Raw genomic sequence first — 17,205 nt, forward strand, 5'->3', positions numbered from 1 at the left:
AGACTGAAAGGTCCCGGGTTCGATTCCGGTCAAGGGCATGTACCTGGGTTGCGGACACATCCCCAGTGGGAGATGTGCAGGAGGCAGCTGATCGATGTTTCTCTCTCATCGATGTTTCTAACTCTCTATCCCTCTCTCTTCCTCTCTGTAAGAAATCAATAAAATATATTTTTTTTTTAAAAAAAAAGAGTGCGTATGTGCCAGCAAAGCCGTGGAGGCCATTTACCCGATATGCTATTCCATACATAACCCTATACTGTATACTTTATGAATCAATAAAAAAATTACAATTTTTAATTATAAACCTGTGTTTTCTATCAAAATTATTTCTTGCGTGAATTTTGGGACACCCTTTATAATTTAAAAAAAATAAATACTTTTTTAAAAAAATCTGTGCCAGGGCTGCAGAGTGGAAAGGACAGAGATTCTTCAATGAGAGGAATAAATTGGTTATAAATTGGGATCTTCCCCTTTCTGGCTCGATTAATCTGAGCGAGTAATTTTATTTATTTCAGCCTCAAATAACATAAAATGTGGCAAATGAAACATCCCTAGGGTGGTTGTGGAGGTTAAATAAGGTAACACGTGCCTGGTATATAGTTCTCATTAGTGTCATTATTGTAGTCCTCTACATTGTCAAGGTGTTCTCCCTTCTCCCCTCCAGCTTGGTGACTGTACCTGCCCTCCCTACAGAATCCAGGATTCTGAATACCTAAGGAGGCTTACTTTTTGTTAATCCTTATTCGAGGATATTATTCCATTGATTTTTAGAGAGAATGGAAGGGATGGGAGTGACATAGAGAAATATCAATGTGAGAGAGACACCATTGGTTGCCTCCCGCACGTACCCCAACCAGAGCCTGGGCCGGGATTGAGCTGCAACCAAGGTATGTCTCCTTGACCAGAATCGAACCCAGGACCCTTCAGTCCACGGGCTGACACTATCCACTGAGTCAAACTGGCGAGACTTACTTATTAACAGTATCCTGAAAGTACCTTGGCATGTTCAAAGTAAAGTCTCTTTGCTTTAGTTTATTTTTTAAATCTACACAAAGCATCTTAATTTCTTTTTTTTTTTAAATATATTTTATTGATTTTTTACAGAGAGGAAGGGAGAGAGATAGAGAGTTAGAAACATCGATGAGAGAGAAACATCGATCAGCTGCCTCCTGCACACCTCCTACTGGGGATGTGCCTGCAACCCAGGTACATGCCCTTGACCGGAATCGAACCCGGGACCCTTCAGTCCGCAGGCCGACGCTCTATCCACTGAGCCAAACCAGCCTCGGCGCATCTTAATTTCTTTGCCTATAATATTTTCTTCTGAATTCCCTTGCTGTGTTAGTTTCTTAGAGCTACTATAATAAATTACCACAAACTAGGTGGCTCAAAACATTTATTCTCTTCGTTGCAGAGGCCAGAAATCTGAAATCAAGGTGTGGGCAGGCCAAGCTCCCTCAAGTTCCTAGGGGAGAGACTTGGGTTTCTTGGCTTATAAATGCATCATTCTGATCTCTGCCTCTGTTCTCACATGCCCTTCTTCCTGTTGTCTTTGTCTATGTTCAGATTTTCCTCTTCTAGGGACACCAGCCATTGGAGTAGGGGCCACCTAATCCAGTATGAGCTAATCTTAACTCAGTACATCTACAAGCACTGTATTTCCAAGTAAGATCACTTCACAGGTGCTGGGGGTCAAGACTTCAACATGTCTTACAGGACACAGTTCAACCCACAGCACTTGCCAGTCACTTTAGGTCAGGCTTCTGAACAGACATATGTGACATCAGTTTTTCTGCGTGTGTTTTTCTTTCTTTTTACTTCCAGGTAGTAATTTAATCTTGCTGTGGTTTCAAAAAACATTTTAAAGTGTCTAATCAGAAGTAATGAAATCTATCTTGGTTTTTTACTTTTGTAAAGTAAAGAAAGGAATTTTGTATGGGAAGAAAAGCTGTAGGGACCCCTGTCTAGGGAAAGTACTTTAAAACTGTACTGAGGAACAAGAGTTAAACTGAAAAGTGTGTTTACAAAAGTTTATGACTTGGGTGTGAATTGGCCATTCAAGCTTAGAGAGGCCCAGAAGCTCAGGCTGCTGACCTGCCAGCAGAAGCTGACTGAGCAGATCTCTGGCCACTTGCACCCCTGATTTGAGAGTGTTAAAAGCGGGAAGAAGTCTCAGAGAGCATGGATGTGGTCAACTGCTTGTTCCTTCAGTGTGTCTGCGGGCCACCACTGCCTGTAGCGGAGTCCGAGGTAGGTTATTGGAGAGCGTTGTTTGTTGTTGGTGCTGGGTTTGTAATTCCAGGTATAATCACACTCAAAGTGAGTTCCCCGGGATGAAAGTAGGTCATATTTCGAAAGTAGGTAAACTTTGCTAAAAGAAGTTTTAGTCTTGGAATATGCATCAAAGTTCAGATTTGTTCTGTGAGGAATGTAAGTCGCTTCTGACTAAGGATCTCTATTGAATGTGAGCCTAACGCTGGGAGACTTTACATTGTTCCCTCCTCCTTCTCTCCTTCCCTCGCTCTGTTTGCTAGGAGTAAAAGGAACATTTCAATTTTACATGTTATTCTGTTGACTAAGTTTTGCAGTTCTAGAACATTTGGCACCACTTGGAGGGGGTGTTCTCCTTGGGGTGTATCAATGGTTACGGTGGAAGTAAGTTGCTTCTCGGGGGTGCTCCCATGCAGGCTGGTAGCCCCAGAGGGCTGATGTGTGAGGGAGTCAAGCCTGTGCTGGCCACCTCCTGCCCTCTAATTCCCTGCTCTCAGCCTCCATCACTTCCTGGAGTGTGTTTTGGTCTCAGAAGATTTATTACCTGAACAGCTAAGACAACTTCTTGTTTTCCTAAACCCATTTTCTTACTTTGCATCAGTGAGGAAAAGCAGGTTGCATGTTGCATAAGTGCAATCAAAACCTCATGTAGATTTGTGACCAGACTACCCAGTGCCCGTAATTTTGTTGTACTTCTGTTTTTCTAGCACATTCTTTCTGAACCTTTTTATCTCAGGGTAATAATATAAATAGGTTTAGTCTCATTGTGTGCTTAAGTCGTCTGTGCCATTTGATGTGGTAATTTAAACTCTCTATAAAAACCTGTTTTTCATATGTAATGTAATAAAATAATATAAACATTTCCATGACTTCTCTTATACTTTCCCAGGGCAGTGTCACAGAGGAAAAACTTTTCCTCTACCCTCTTAGGTTTATGCTTAGGGGTTCTTAGAATTAAAGTTGACAAAAGGCAAATTTGGGAAAGACATTTTTTATTCATGTAGGTAAGTGGGAGTTCACAGAAAAGTGTGACTCCAGGAAGTGTTTGAATTGGGGGCTTATATACCATCTTAATGAGGGGGAAGGGTGCTGATGGGAAAACAGGTGACTTTTAGGAAAGGTAGCTGGGACTGTGAAGAACAGGTGAGAGATAGGATGGTTTTGTGACCCTGTCTGTGTAGGTGAGGGCTTCTCTGCAGCGGTAAGAGTACATCTTCCCTGGTTGGAAGAAAGAAACTCTATCCAAGGGAGATTATGACAACTGAGTTCTTCTGGGTGGCCCTGCTTTAAGGCAGATGAGGGAGTTCAGAAAAAAAGCCCATTCTTAAATACCATCAAAACAGATAGAAGGCCATGGTGGTGCATTCTGGACCCCTTCAGTGGAGACTTAAAAGAGAGGTAGATTCCAGGCAGTAGAGTCACTAGATAGCAAGGTCATTGGTGAATGCTAGAACCCATCTTCCTTTGAGCAGAGGTGACTTGGTATCGTGGAAACAGAAATTACGAGGCCCACATTTCTGTGTCTCTGTTGCTGCTCATTGGCTGTGTGGCCCTAAGCAAATCACTTCTCTAGGTCTCAGTTTTCCTGGTTTAAAAAATGATGGGCACAGGGTAGAGTATCTGTAAGTCCTTTCCTGTTTGCTTTGCTCTTCAGCACATTTCCCACGGTATGTGATCTTAGGGCAGGGGTGGGCAAACTTTTTGACTCGAGGGCCACAATGGGTTCTTAAACTGGACCGGAGGGCCGGAACAAAAGCATGGATGGAGTGTTTGTGTGAACTAATATCAATTCAAAGTAAACATCATTACATAAAAGGGTACGGTCTTTTTTTTTTTTTAGTTTTATTCATTTCAAACGGGCCGGATCTGGCCCGCGGGTCGTAGTTTGCCCACGGCTGTCTTAGGGGATGCTTGGACACACCAGATTGGAAATTACAGGACCTGCATTTCAGGTCTCAGTTGCCACTGATTAGCAACAGGTGGGACTTCTTGGGCCAGCAGTGCTCATGGGCGGGGCGGGGGCGGGGCTGGTCTGCCAGGGGATGCCACAGCAGCTCAGCTGGCCATCTCCATCCACTAGGTGGCCTGCCCTGCAATCACATGAGTTTTCTGGGTAATTTAGTTCCCTTCTGGTGCTGTTATGTTTTTATTGTATTTTAAATAATGTATAGGAATGGAAGAACTGAAGGCACGCAGGCTCCCAGGCCTGCGGCAGACTTTGGCTAACCCCTCCCTGCCCCTCCCGTAGAGCTCTGAGACCAGTCTCAGGGGTCTGCTGAGGTGGAGCTCATCTCCAGGCTGTGCCAGTCAGGGGATTGTAATTCTGTGGCAGTGCTTTTTTAAGAGGGATGATTAACTATGGCTGATAGGGCTCTTACCATTGTATTTCATCCGCACTAGGACCTATTTTTCCCTAGGGAACAGTTACAGAACCACATCCACAGAAGTAACTTGCCTGAGGTTAATAAAGCTAGGGGCCCAATCTGACCGAAGTCTGCTCATTCTCAAGCCTTATGGCTTTTTTCCTAGTATATTGCATTGCCTCTGAAAAAGTTACTTGAAAAATTAGAACATGTTGCCTAATTTAGGATCATAGACTCTCCAGCTGTGGTATTGTCTACTCTGAAACCTGAGATCCTGAAGGGTCAGTTGAGAGGTGTCCAAGCTCACATTGCTAGTTAGTAGCCAGATCTGGTTCTTGGAATCCTAATTTAGTGCTTTCTCCTCCTTCCCTAGCAACCCAGACTTAATCTTCTGAAAGCACCTTCTATTTTTAAACATTATTGCAATACAATACCTTAGAGTAGCAGTGGGTAGCATTGCACATTCATTCTTCTACTGGCAGACCTGCCTTTCCCCTATGCTATTGGTATGTGCATTTTGGGTGACACCCCTACCATACTTAAAAGTTCTTTTTACTAACTCCTAATGGTACTGGTTTTTTAAGTATCTTTTATCAGGGCTCATTAGTCACCAAGCATCACTATTTAAATTCATTTGAATTCAACTTACAATTGAAGATAGACGTGGTTATTTTAATCCACATTTCAGTTATGTTTGTTACACAAAAACAAGTAAATCTAGAAAGCCTCCTGGTGGAGCTAAGGGAGGGTAGAGGGGAATGTGTAGCATGTTCTTTTTACTACCTTCCTGGATATTGGCACTCACCTGACTTGTTCAAATTTGAAAAGGTTTTTACTGAGGAAACCTGGAGGCGGGGCTCATCCCTGGAGGAAGATGGGAAGGAGGCTCAGAGGATCCCCAGGAGGCGATGGGGCTCTGGGAGGAGGTCCCGGCCTCGACCGCTCTCAGACTATGGCCAGTTTGCCTGCCGAAGTTTGTCTATTCCTGAAGACTCAATTGCTGTGGACCCCCAGAAGGAGGACATTGTGGACAGTGACCACCAGCTGAGCATGGCCTCCACGGACCCCGCAGGCCAGAACGCAGCCACGGGCTGCCCCAAAGGATGCCAGAGAAGGCGCCCCATCTCCGTGATAGGCGGGGTCAGCTTCTATGGGAACCGCCAGACAGAAGCAATAGAGACTCTTCTAACCCAAGTAAGATCTGGTGTGCTTCTACCAAAGCCAGCTGAGCCCTCCGCTTCCTGGCCTTGGTTCCCCCGGCAAACTAAACGGACGCTGCTTTCCTTTCTTTCCTGACTCAAGGATGATGTCATCTGCTCACAACCTTTCTTCCGGACTTTGCAAACTGCACATATTAGAACTAATAATCTGACATTTGGATGTTTTACTAATCTTCTGTCTTTGCTGGGATCTTGAATGATGTGTGAAAGTAGTTGGCTGTTTGTTCCAAATCATCTGAGATTTGAACAAGGGGAAAATAGCAGTGCGTATTTGGTGAGCTTCCTGAAAGAGAAAGCATCATCCATTGTTAACATGTAAAGATAAGAAGAGAACAAAGAAGTCGATTTTTTTAGGAGATAAGGAAATAATTTTTTTCTACCATTTTCTTGCTTTTGAGTTGCACTTTTTCAATTGCTTTAACAATAGATTAAAATCTTAATTTCATTCACTTAGTATAATGTAGTAATTCAGCAAGTATTTATCAGTTACTCAAAGGGCTCTTTGAGGATATAAAACATTTAAATAAAGGCCCTGGTCAGGAGGAGTTTCTGTTATTTGGCAAGACTACATCCCAGCCATGGCCCAGGGTTCACCAAACAGTACATGAGTAAGTGCCCAATTTCATACTTTAAATTTGCTGGCTGATATCATAACCCATAAAATTCTCCTAAAAGGGAAAGTCTATGTCGGTATAGCTTTTCTGTTTATGTTCCGCCTGTAAAGCCCAGCACAGCACCTTGTTTATACATTGAGCATGCAAAACCCTCTTGCTTAATTGATTAAATTTAATTGATTCTAAGGTAAAACAAAATAAGTTGAAGAATACCACAAACATTTTGCTGTGTTAAGATGCTCTGCATGCTGGGAAATAATTCTGAACTAAAGCAAACCCGTGACCTCTTAATTCAAAATACACAGAATATGGAAAATCTAAAGCACTTAAAAATTATTTCGCTTTAGAACATCAAAAAGGAGTGTGGTCAGATAACTTTCTGCACGGTAAGCTCATTTTGGGAACTCGGTGAAAAAGCTAAAGAAAGCACCAAGCAGCTGGGCCTGTGTTGCAGTTATAGGAACTGTTAATGTGGAAAATCAAAAGGGCATAGAGATGATTCTATAGACAAGGGCAAATTTTTGAAAACCCAGCTCTTGTTTTAAACAAAGCTTGGTTGTCTTGTTATTTTAGGTAAACAAGAATTGTATTCCACAAATACTTAGCTGGTACCTGCATGTGGATGCGTAGGAGACCAGAGTAAATAGCTGAGCCACAATTGGTCACCCTGGCCATGGTCTTTGGCACTGATTTTGCTGCTTCTGAAGGCTGCTGCTGGGAACACATCTTCCTAACCTGTATCTCTGAGAAAGCCACCACTTCCTAAATTTGCTTTTCCTCTTCTTAGCTAACATTTTGCTTTTACTGAGTGTTGCCTGTTGGTATGTTGTTGACAGATAAAATGAAAAATGATCCTGTGAGGTAAGAGCCAGTGGGTTGATACTGATTTTTTTAAATGTCAGAATAACTCATTGCAGTTCAGCCTCAGTGCAGCTGCAAGCTTTTCACATGCTTCAGAGAAACCATGTCACATCTGCGAGGAGCTTCGAGGTGAGAACGCTGAGCTCCTTGCAGCTAAGCTGTGTGTGTGAAGAGCTTGCAGAGCTGCCACTTCCTGGCATCTTCTCACAGCTTCTTGCTTTCTTTTTGTAGCCAGCAGCCAGGCCGCCCGTGCCAGCTCACCAGGTGCCACCCTACAAAGCAGTTTCAGCCCGGTTCCGGCCGTTCACATTTTCCCAGAGCACCCCCATTGGGCTGGACCGCGTGGGACGACGGCGGCAGATGCGAGCATCCAATAGTAAGTCTCACAGGCCCCCTGTTTGGGGTCTCCCCTTTCAGCAACTGGTGTGGAACCCTTGCTTTGACTCTCCAGTTAAACCAAGGTGTCCAGTTCACTGTGGACCTTTCCGCCTGTCTCTGGGCCAGGTAGTTGTTTGTCTCACTGTGAGGAAGGCTCACCTGAGGAATCGGGTTTGTCATCTGCTGTCATGTCCCGGGTGGGTGCTCTGCGTCATTACAGTGGCCCTAAGTATGAGAAGTTTGCTCCTTTCTGTGCACCTCAGTGTTCCTGCAGGTAGACAGCTGACCCAGAATGCAGTTTCGGGGGTTCGCCTTAACCTTCTTGAAGCTCTTTCTGGATATTTAAGATTCACCAATACTGTTTTGAACACCAAAGAAAAGATATCTAATACAGTAGTTAATATGCCACCATAGCACTTACCCACTTGTTAATTTGAAATAATACCACATGTTTTGGGAAGATGTTTAAACTCCTAAAAAAAAGACAATCTTTCCCTTTACTAACATTTATGACCATGCCAGTCAGCTGGGTGGATACTGGCATGGTCCTGGTCGCACGGGGCGAGAGTCAGAGCTGACTTTTATTGAGAACCTACCACATGGCAGACATATATCCTGTGTGCTTGCTTGGATGTATTTACATATTTGATCTTCTTAACTCGGCGCCATGGTGGTACTGCATTATCCTGTTTACAGAGAAAGAAGCCTAGGTATAGATAGGTCAGCTGCCTTGGGTCACTCACCCAGGAAGTGGCAGAAATGGGATTTACCTCCAGTCAAATAGAGTTTTCAATAGCAAGGCACCATGCTTTAACCACTGAACTATGCTGACTATTTAAAGAATGCACCAGACTATTAATGATTAGCTTCAATTGCTAGGTTTACTGTCTGACTTTTAAAAATGAATGTCTTGTGGTGGGCATGACAGTGGTGAGCTTGGCGGCAGGAGCCGTAGCCTAGGCCCGGGCTCTGGTTGCAGCGCTGCCACTAGCCTGCCCGCTGTGGGCATGCTCCCTGTGATGCTGGTGATGGAAGCTGTAAGAAGCAGGGAGAGTTAAGTAATGTTTTTTCAAAAGACTTGAAAGAGGCTAAGGGTGTTACTTGGGGAAGACTTAAATTTCAGAGAGAGGAGGGAAAGAGAACAAGGAGGTGTGGGATCCTTGTTCTCTTTCCCTCTTGCTTTAGACGGGGCAATAAGAAGGGCACAGAAACTGTTGAAGAGGGTGTCCTGGGAGGGCTAGCATGTAAGAGGTCAGAGAATTGGTGACTTGTGCAGTAACTTGGCATGGTTTCTAACTCGTGCCACGCATATTGGAGGAATTGAGGCGAGACTCCTTCATCAAACAGAGGCAAAGGCAAAGGGAAATTAGATGGCAGCTGGACACTGAGGAAATCTGCGATCATCTCAAGCCCAGATGTCCAAGAGAGCTTGTTTCTGGGAAACAAGCCTGGGGCTCCTCCTGTCACTGATGCCTTTGTCATTCTCTCAAGGGAGCAGGCCAAACACCTTGGAATCATTACTCCCCTCATCTGTAGTCACTCGTCTGGTCCTCAGCAGCCCCTGCTTCTCAGGCCCCTTAACCCTGACCTTCAGCAGCTGCCCTCCCCCACGGCTTCCTTGGGCTGGGCTTTTATACACTCTAGTCAGAGGTACTGTTCATATTCAGTTCTTTTTTGTTGTTGTTAATCTTCACCCAAGGATATTTTTCCATTGATTTGTAGAGAGAGTGGAAGGGAGTGGGAGAAACAGAGAGAGAGAGAAACATCAGTGTGAGAGAAACACATCAAATGGTTGCTTCCCACATGTGCCTTTACCAGGGCTGGGGATTGAGCCTGCAACCAAGGTATGTGCCCTTGACTGGAATCGAACCCAGGACCCTTCAGTCTGAGGGCCTATGCACTATCCACTGAGCCAAACCAGCTAGGGCATCAACTCTTACTTTGTTATTTCCTTGCAGACTTTCCCCATCATCATTGACGTAACATCTTAGTTCCTTAACCGAGTTTACAGGTTTCTCCGCCTCCCCAGTCTGACATTCCATCTGTGTCTCTCACTTCTCTTTCCCAAGCTTACCGTTCAATGTTCCCACCATCCTCCAGGCTCTCACACTCCCTTGGCTCTAGTTCGCCTAGAATTTCTTTCCTTTCCTTTAAGCGTTCTTTCCATTTAAGATTCAAAACTCATTCCCATCTACCCTTGGCAACACAGTAAATTCATTGTCATGCTTCTGCAGAGCAGTTTAGCCACAGGCTGTGAAACATTCTCTGATCAAGTCATTGACTTCTGGTGATGTATTTTGAGAAAGTTATCCAAATGGAGAAAAAAAGCTACATGCACAAGATGTTCTTCACAATATTATTTGTGATAGCAAAAAGTTGCAGTGTCAGTGTCATTACAGTGGACTATGGATTTGGAGTCATGTGGGTTACTACTTCAAAACAGTATCCTATATAATAAAGAGGTAATGTGCAAATTAACCCTCACACCCTCACAAGATGGCTGGCTATGACCAGGCTGCAGGGGGGTTAGTGAGGGACGACCAAACGCCTAAACAGCAGGCTGCGTGGGGTGACCAGGCCGGTGGGGGGGCCATGAGGGGCAACCAGGCCAGCAGGGGGGGGGGGGCAGTTGGGGGCAACCAGGCCAGCAGGGGGGGCAGTTAGGGGTGACCATTCGGGCAGAGGGGGGCAGTTGGGGGTGACCCGACCAGAAGGGGGGGCAGTAAGAGGCAACCAGGTCAGTGAGGGGAGCAGTTAGGGGCAACCAGGCCGGCGGGGGGATGCAATTGGGGGCAACCAGGCTGGCGGGGGGGGTTCAGTTGGGGGTGACCAGGCCGGCAGGGGGGGCCTAATCTAAATGTTTTTATTTGAAACAAATAGGTGGACCAAGCAAGCGCTTACTTTCCCCCCTCCAAATTAAAACAGAGCACATTAGGGGCATACATCATTTGGCAGGACAGTTCCAATAGGTGAACATCCTTCTACTCACTGTGGTTGGGTTAACTTTACTCATAAGCAAGCAGTCATTCTTACACAAAATATTAACCCCAAAGTACTAACGTCACATAAAAGGAAGTGGTCTTAATTTCATTTATGGGGCAGTATGTTCTATAAATGCCAAAAGGTGGGAGAAGCACAAACACAACCCACTCTTTAAAAAAACTAAATAGTTCAAAGTAGAATTTTCCATTCCCCCCTTTCTGCTGTAATAAAAAGTAGTGCTGGGATCTGACCCCAGATTTGGTTTTTATCTGGCCTGTTTACAAAGTGTTTGCCCATATGACTTGCATCATTAGGGTTATGGGTAATAGTCCATTCACTGTGAAGAGGTGTATCTATTCCTTCATCCTCTTTTTGCCTTCATGCTCATGTTCCTTGGGGCGGCTGCTATCTGAGGGTCTTTTAGAGCCACCATGCTGTTTGGCTTCTTCCAAGAACTTGTCCAAACCAAAAGGATCTTCCTCAAACTGAACTGGTCCTTCTCTACCTCTTTGCCTACGGTCTGAACCAGAAAACTCCTTATCGGGAACGGTGAGGGGTGACTAGGTCTGTGGGAGGGCAGTTGGGAGTGACCAGGCCGGTAGAGGGGGGCAGTTGGGGGCAACCAGGCTGGCAGAGGGGGCAGTAAGGGGTGACCTGGCCAGCAGGGGGGGCAGTTAGGGGCAACCAGGCAGGCAGGCAGGCAGGTGAGCGATTAGGAGCCAGCGGTCCAGGATTGTGAAAGGGATGTCCGACTGCCGGTTTAGGCCTGATCCCCGAGATCGGGCCTAAACCGGCAGTTGGATATCACCCGAGGGGTCCTGGATTTGAGAGGGTGCAGGCTGGGCTGAGGGGACCCCCACCCCCTCCGTGCATGAATTTTGTGCACCAGGCCTCTAGTATAACATAATTAGGAAAACCAAGGGAGAGAAAAATTGGAAATAAAATATGTGTATTAGTTAGCTAGAGCTGCCATAACAAAGTAGCTCAAACAATAGAAATGTATTGTTTCCATTCTGGAGGCTGGAAGTCAGATCAAGGTGTTGGCAGGGTTGGTTCCTTTTGAGGGCTGTGCGGAATCTGCTCGCCTCTAAGAAAGATGGCAGGACTGTAGGTGATTTCTCCTCCAACCCTATACACATACAGACTGCTTATTTCTTTACTTTCTCTACGTGTTTTGTTTTAATTTTAGTGTTATTTTGTTGAGACAACAAATGGGTAGCTTAAGCAAAAAGACAATTTAGCAGAAGAGTGTCAGGTTTCCCATAATTAATAGAGTGGTTAGAGAACCAATTGAGGAAACGGATGACACAGTCAGGGTTGCTTCTGGGAACCAAAGAATCACAGGAAAGGAGCCAAGGAAGTCCTGTAACACAATACTGGCCATAGTGCTACCCCTGGGAATGAGGGAAGGTCAACCACTCCTTCTGTCCTCCTGTCACTCAATCAAGAGTCAGAGTCCCCAAATAGAGGATCAACTCTGAAAGCTTAGTGATGTGTCCACCACCTGGTGGCACTGGAGCAGTAAGAAGATGGGTGCCTCCAGGGACCCCCTTGCCTTTCATAGTAGGAGGCAGGTGCGTGAAGTCCCTGTCTACTAAGGTGGAACGCAGTGGAATGGAAAGGAGGTCATTCCCCCAAAGAAAATCCAGGTGGTAGAGATAGAAACAGATTCTGGACTGTTTCTCCATTTGTTCATTCCTACGTAACTATTGCCACCTGAGAGCAGTGAACAAAACAAAGCCCCTTAAACCATTTACATTCTAGTGAGGGGGTAATAAATTAACCAACAACTGTATGACACAGCAGGTAGTACTATAAAGAAAAATAAAGCAGGGTAGAGAGTGCTCATTTTTAAAAGAGCATTATTCTAGCACAATGCACCTACTCCCTGTATAATTAAAAACCTTCTTCTCTCAAGGGAGACAACCCAAAGGCTCATCAGTTACTGCAGACACCTCCGAGTCTGTGACTCTGCTTAATATCCACTCCTTCTCCACTTCCGTTACAATGCCTTTTTTAAAAATATGTTTTTATTGATTTTTTAGAGAGAGAGGAAGGGAGAGGGATAGAGAGATAGAAACATTGATGAGAGAGGAGCATCATCAATTGACTGCCTCCTGCATGCCCCCTATTTGGGATTGAGCCCAAAACTGGGCATGTGCCTTGACTGGAGATTGAACCAGCAACCTCTTGGTACCCGGGCCAACACTCAATAGCTGAGCCACACCAGTCAGGCTGCAATGCCATTTTAATTTTTATACCCAGAAATCAGTTTAAGCAACACACCCTTATAACGGAAAGAGGTAGGGGAGATAAGGAAATAGAGAATAAATAGTGTGTAGACATACATAGTACCACAGAAGGAAATTTCTCTCTCTTGCCTGGGTTGCAAGGCCACATGTGCCACTTTTGACTATGCTTACCAATTTTCCCTGTGTATACCCCTCGCACTTTACCTGGTACTGTTCTTTGCCAGCTGAGGTGGTCCAAACCTTTTACTCCTTAGGTGTCTGAGCTGTTAGTGGTCCTGCTTGCTTAGAGCTGCCATAGTCTCCTTTTCTCCCCTCTCTTATTTAATCAAAAATCAATCAGTCCACAAAAATGTGTGGAGCACCAACTGTGAGCCAGGTACTCTTTTTACTATTTGGAATCCAGCAGAGAATAAAGCATGCAAAAAGTTTACATTCTGCCCTAACCGGTTTGGCTCAGTGGATAGAGCGTCGGCCTGCGGACTGAAGGGTCCCAGGTTCGATTTTGGTCAAGGGCATGTACCTTGGTTGTGGGCACATCCCCAGTGGGGAGTGTGCAGGAGGCAGCTGATCGATGTTTCTCTCTCATCGATGTTTCTAACTCTCTATCTCTCTCCCTTCCTCTCTGTAAAAAATCAATAAAATATATTTTTTAAAAAAAAGTTTACATTCTATCTTTTAAACAGATTCAGTAAGTCAATCAATAGGGTTATCTCAGGCGCTAATGATTGCTCTGGAAAAGATGAATGTGGGTGATATGGAGAGTGAGTAGGAATGGGGTAACAGAGGGCAACCTAATTCTCTAAGGAAATGACGTTGAATGCATATTTAAAAGGTGAGCAGGAGGTAAAGGTCTGAGGGAGGAGAGGTCCCAGTGGAAGGAATGTCTGATGCCCAAAGATAGGCAGGAATTTGATGTGTCTAAGGGTCAGCGACAAGGCCAGTGTGGCTGGAGCACAGGTAACAAGGGCAGGAGAGGAGGACATTGCAGTCGGCAAGTTGTCTATGGCTACATACAAAGGGCATTGCGGGTCCCTCGGAGTTGGGGTCCTTCTAAGTGAAATGGGAAGCCATTGCCAGCAGGGAAATGATATGCTCTGACGGACACATTAGAGAGGAAGGACAGCTTGGGGTAGACAAGGCAGAAGAAGGGAGACTGATTTGAAGGCTATCCTTCATCCCACTGAGAAACAATGGTGGCAGTGACCACAAAGACATCATGTCTACTTGGGTGCTCCTTTTTCTAGCGCGCAGGACCCAATTCAATAGGGCCGAGGCTATGAATTCTGGTGGACGGACTTCTCCCTTGGGAAAATAAATTCAGTTTTGACAGAGAAGAGTTAGTGGATGGGAATAAAATATTTTGCAATTGTATTATTAAGTAACCATAAGAAACAAACCCTGTGTTTACACTTTGTTTCTGGACCCATATGTTCTGGCTACGGAAGAGCATCTCCGTGTCAAGCACTCACTCCACCCAACTTCAAGACATGTCCCCAAGCTGCCTCCATAACTTGGGTTTAATAACACCATTATTCAGTTTGATATGATTCCATGCTTCTGGGTGACATAAACGAGAAAGCTGGTGACACTCGTGGGCACTCCTCTCACTGGGGAGTCCTCGGGTAGAAGCAGTGTTCTGTGAGATGCCATAATAGTGTATGAGGCCTTGGCAAGATCCCAGTAGGGGTCTAACAGGTGAGGGAAATGCATCCAAATCTAGAATAAGTGCTGTTTCCTGTAAGGACAAATCATCTACTCCTCTGTTATGAAAAGGGTCCATTGTAATCAACTTTCCACAAGTAGATGTCTGGTTCTTTCAAGGAACCATATCATTAACTTGGTTGAGGGGCACCCTGTGGTGGTTAGCCCAGGCTTGGCATCCATTTCTGCCACTTTGGCCATTTTTTTAAACCCACTGAGTGAGCATGAAAATGACTAGGAACAAGGATTAACATTTACAAAGTGGGACATAATGCCCACACAATTATTCAACAGCCTCTTTTGCAATAGAATTCACATGGGACACAATTGGGCATTTGCATAGATGACATTTTCTCATGTTTTGAGTGTATTCTAATATATCTAATCACACTCCTTCCCCAAACCAGTCCATTACCATTTTGTTCTTTCCAAATTCCTCTAAGCCATTTGCTCCTACCCATGAATCCACACAAGCTAAATCCCTTGTGAGTCCATCTCTCCTTCCCGTCAGAAAGCATCAGGAAGAGCATTGCTTAGATTTCAGTAGTGGGATTTCCCTCTCCTGGGGGGCAGTTACCAGGTAAAGGGTGGAAGGTCCCTTTGGGGATGGCTAGAAGAAAGTTGTAATAGTGCAATATCTACCCCAAGGAGACATAAGTCTGGGAACTGACTTAGATCTGGGAGCTGTGTGAGGGCCCTTGATTCTCTACGATGGTGGTTTGTGTCAGACTTCTCCTCACCAGATTTGGAGATGTCCTACTACAAGAATCAAGTAATACCTCAGTGAAGTCACTTATCAGTTTTGTTCCTAGGTACCCTGTGATAAGTTAAGCACAGCCAAGGTCACATGGGTCAGACCATCCAGTGAAGGAGCTGGCTCTGCTGCCCAGTACTGAAACTATGTCCACTTTTCCTGTGACGGATGCTTCACCCCATGGAGGTCCTCGACCTCATTGCAACAGAAGCACCTCTCACTGGCTTCCCTTGCCTAGAGAGATGAGCAGTACATTGCTTATATAAATTGCTGCCACTTCCATCATCTGGGAGGTAAAGCCAGGGGAGGGTGAGTACACGGTAGACCAGCTCCAGCTTTTCTGTCTCCCGGGCTCTGCACTCTTCCCTGTCCAAATGCCAGGAGCTGGCCCGTCAGCTGCCTTAGAGTGGGTCCAGGTTTACATCCCATTGAAATGCCGAAATGAGTGGTGGTGCTTCATGAGTCCATGTGGTGAATGCAAAACCTCTAGTAGATGCCACCCAAATGGACAAATGTGGTTTAATCTAAATTATGTTTGGTAAATCCAAACCTTATTTGGATTTTGATAACAAATCAGCTGTAAAAAGATCATTTAAGACAAATGGGAATCTTTTTTTTTTTTTTATCACGTTAAGCGCCATGTCAGTCACCGGTGACTGAAACGGAAAGGAAGACAAAACAGGCCTTGCACTTAATGTGTTAATATATTTTTTTATTGATTTCAGAGAGGAAGGGAGGGGGAGAGAGATATTAAAACATCAATGATGAGAGAGAATCATTGATTGGCTGCCTCCTGCGTGCCCCCTACTGGGGATCAAACAGAACCCAAGCAAGTGCCCTTGACCGTAATCGAACTTGGGACCCTTCAGTCTGTAAGCCGATGCTCTATTCACTGAGCCAAACCAGCTAGGGCTAAGTGGGGAAATTTTTACATGAGCTCAGTACTCAGTGAAGGAATTGTTGACTTTGTTAGTTGGGATAGTGTAACATTTTAAGTCCTTATTTGTTATAGGTGCATACTAAATATTTTTGTATGAGATGATATATGTGAAATATGCTTTAAAATGCTCCAAAAAATAGTTAGGAAATAGTTGGAAAAATTGGTAAAATATTGGTAATTATAGGTTCATTATATAATTTCTCTATTTCTGTTTTTGTTTGAAATGTTTCATAGTAAAAGCATTTAAAAATAATGAAAGTATGTTTCTTCCTCCCTGGTCAAGTGCTCTCAAAAATCTCCAAATCAGAAAATGTACACAACTATATTTTTCTCAAAATGTAGAAATGTGAATAGTAGCAATTTAATTTCTTTTAAGAAATGAAGTCCGACCTACTTCTTTTAGGTGAAAGTGAGCTGTCTTATCTCAGAACTTTGCAGCACTGCACTGGGAACTTTTCTGGCACTTGTTATTTCTCTCTTGCTTTATTTAGAGTATTTGTCTAATTGATATATTTACTATATCGCCTACCTAGCCCATATGGACTGTGAAGAGAGGTCCCATGAAGCATGCTCAGTAATGGTTATCAACTGCATGGGTTGGTATTGAAATAATAGAATCGAGATCATGAATCCCGTTGGCCACTTATATAAGTGTTTTCATCAAGTTCATGGATGGTAGCCTGCTCAAGTTCATGAATAGCAGCCTGCCAGCATATAGAAACCCTACTGCTTTATTGGTGGTGGTATTTGTGCCCTGGGTCTTAGCAAGCATGTCTAACTGTGATAACTTTCTCTTATGGAATTGCCTCTGCTTTCTTCTTCTCTAAAGCTTTTCTCTTACATCCAAGGCAACTTACTCTGTCACAGCC

General features: G+C 44.5%; 1 protein-coding gene across 2 annotated transcripts in view; it reads left to right on the forward strand.

Annotated features, from left to right (window-relative positions):
• SPATA13 (spermatogenesis associated 13) overlaps window positions 1-17,205 on the forward strand; it is a 150,944-nt gene that overhangs the window by 89,675 nt on the left and 44,064 nt on the right. For both annotated transcript variants that reach the window (XM_006092113.3, XM_023756703.1), the window contains exons 3-4: window positions 5,463-5,828; window positions 7,561-7,705. In XM_006092113.3, the coding sequence (XP_006092175.1) occupies window positions 5,463-5,828; window positions 7,561-7,705 (511 nt within the window). The remainder of the gene's footprint in view (window positions 1-5,462; window positions 5,829-7,560; window positions 7,706-17,205) is intronic.

This window comes from Myotis lucifugus, unplaced genomic scaffold (genome assembly GCF_000147115.1).
Source record: "Myotis lucifugus unplaced genomic scaffold, Myoluc2.0 scaffold_98, whole genome shotgun sequence".
Taxonomy (NCBI): Eukaryota; Metazoa; Chordata; class Mammalia; order Chiroptera; family Vespertilionidae; genus Myotis; species Myotis lucifugus.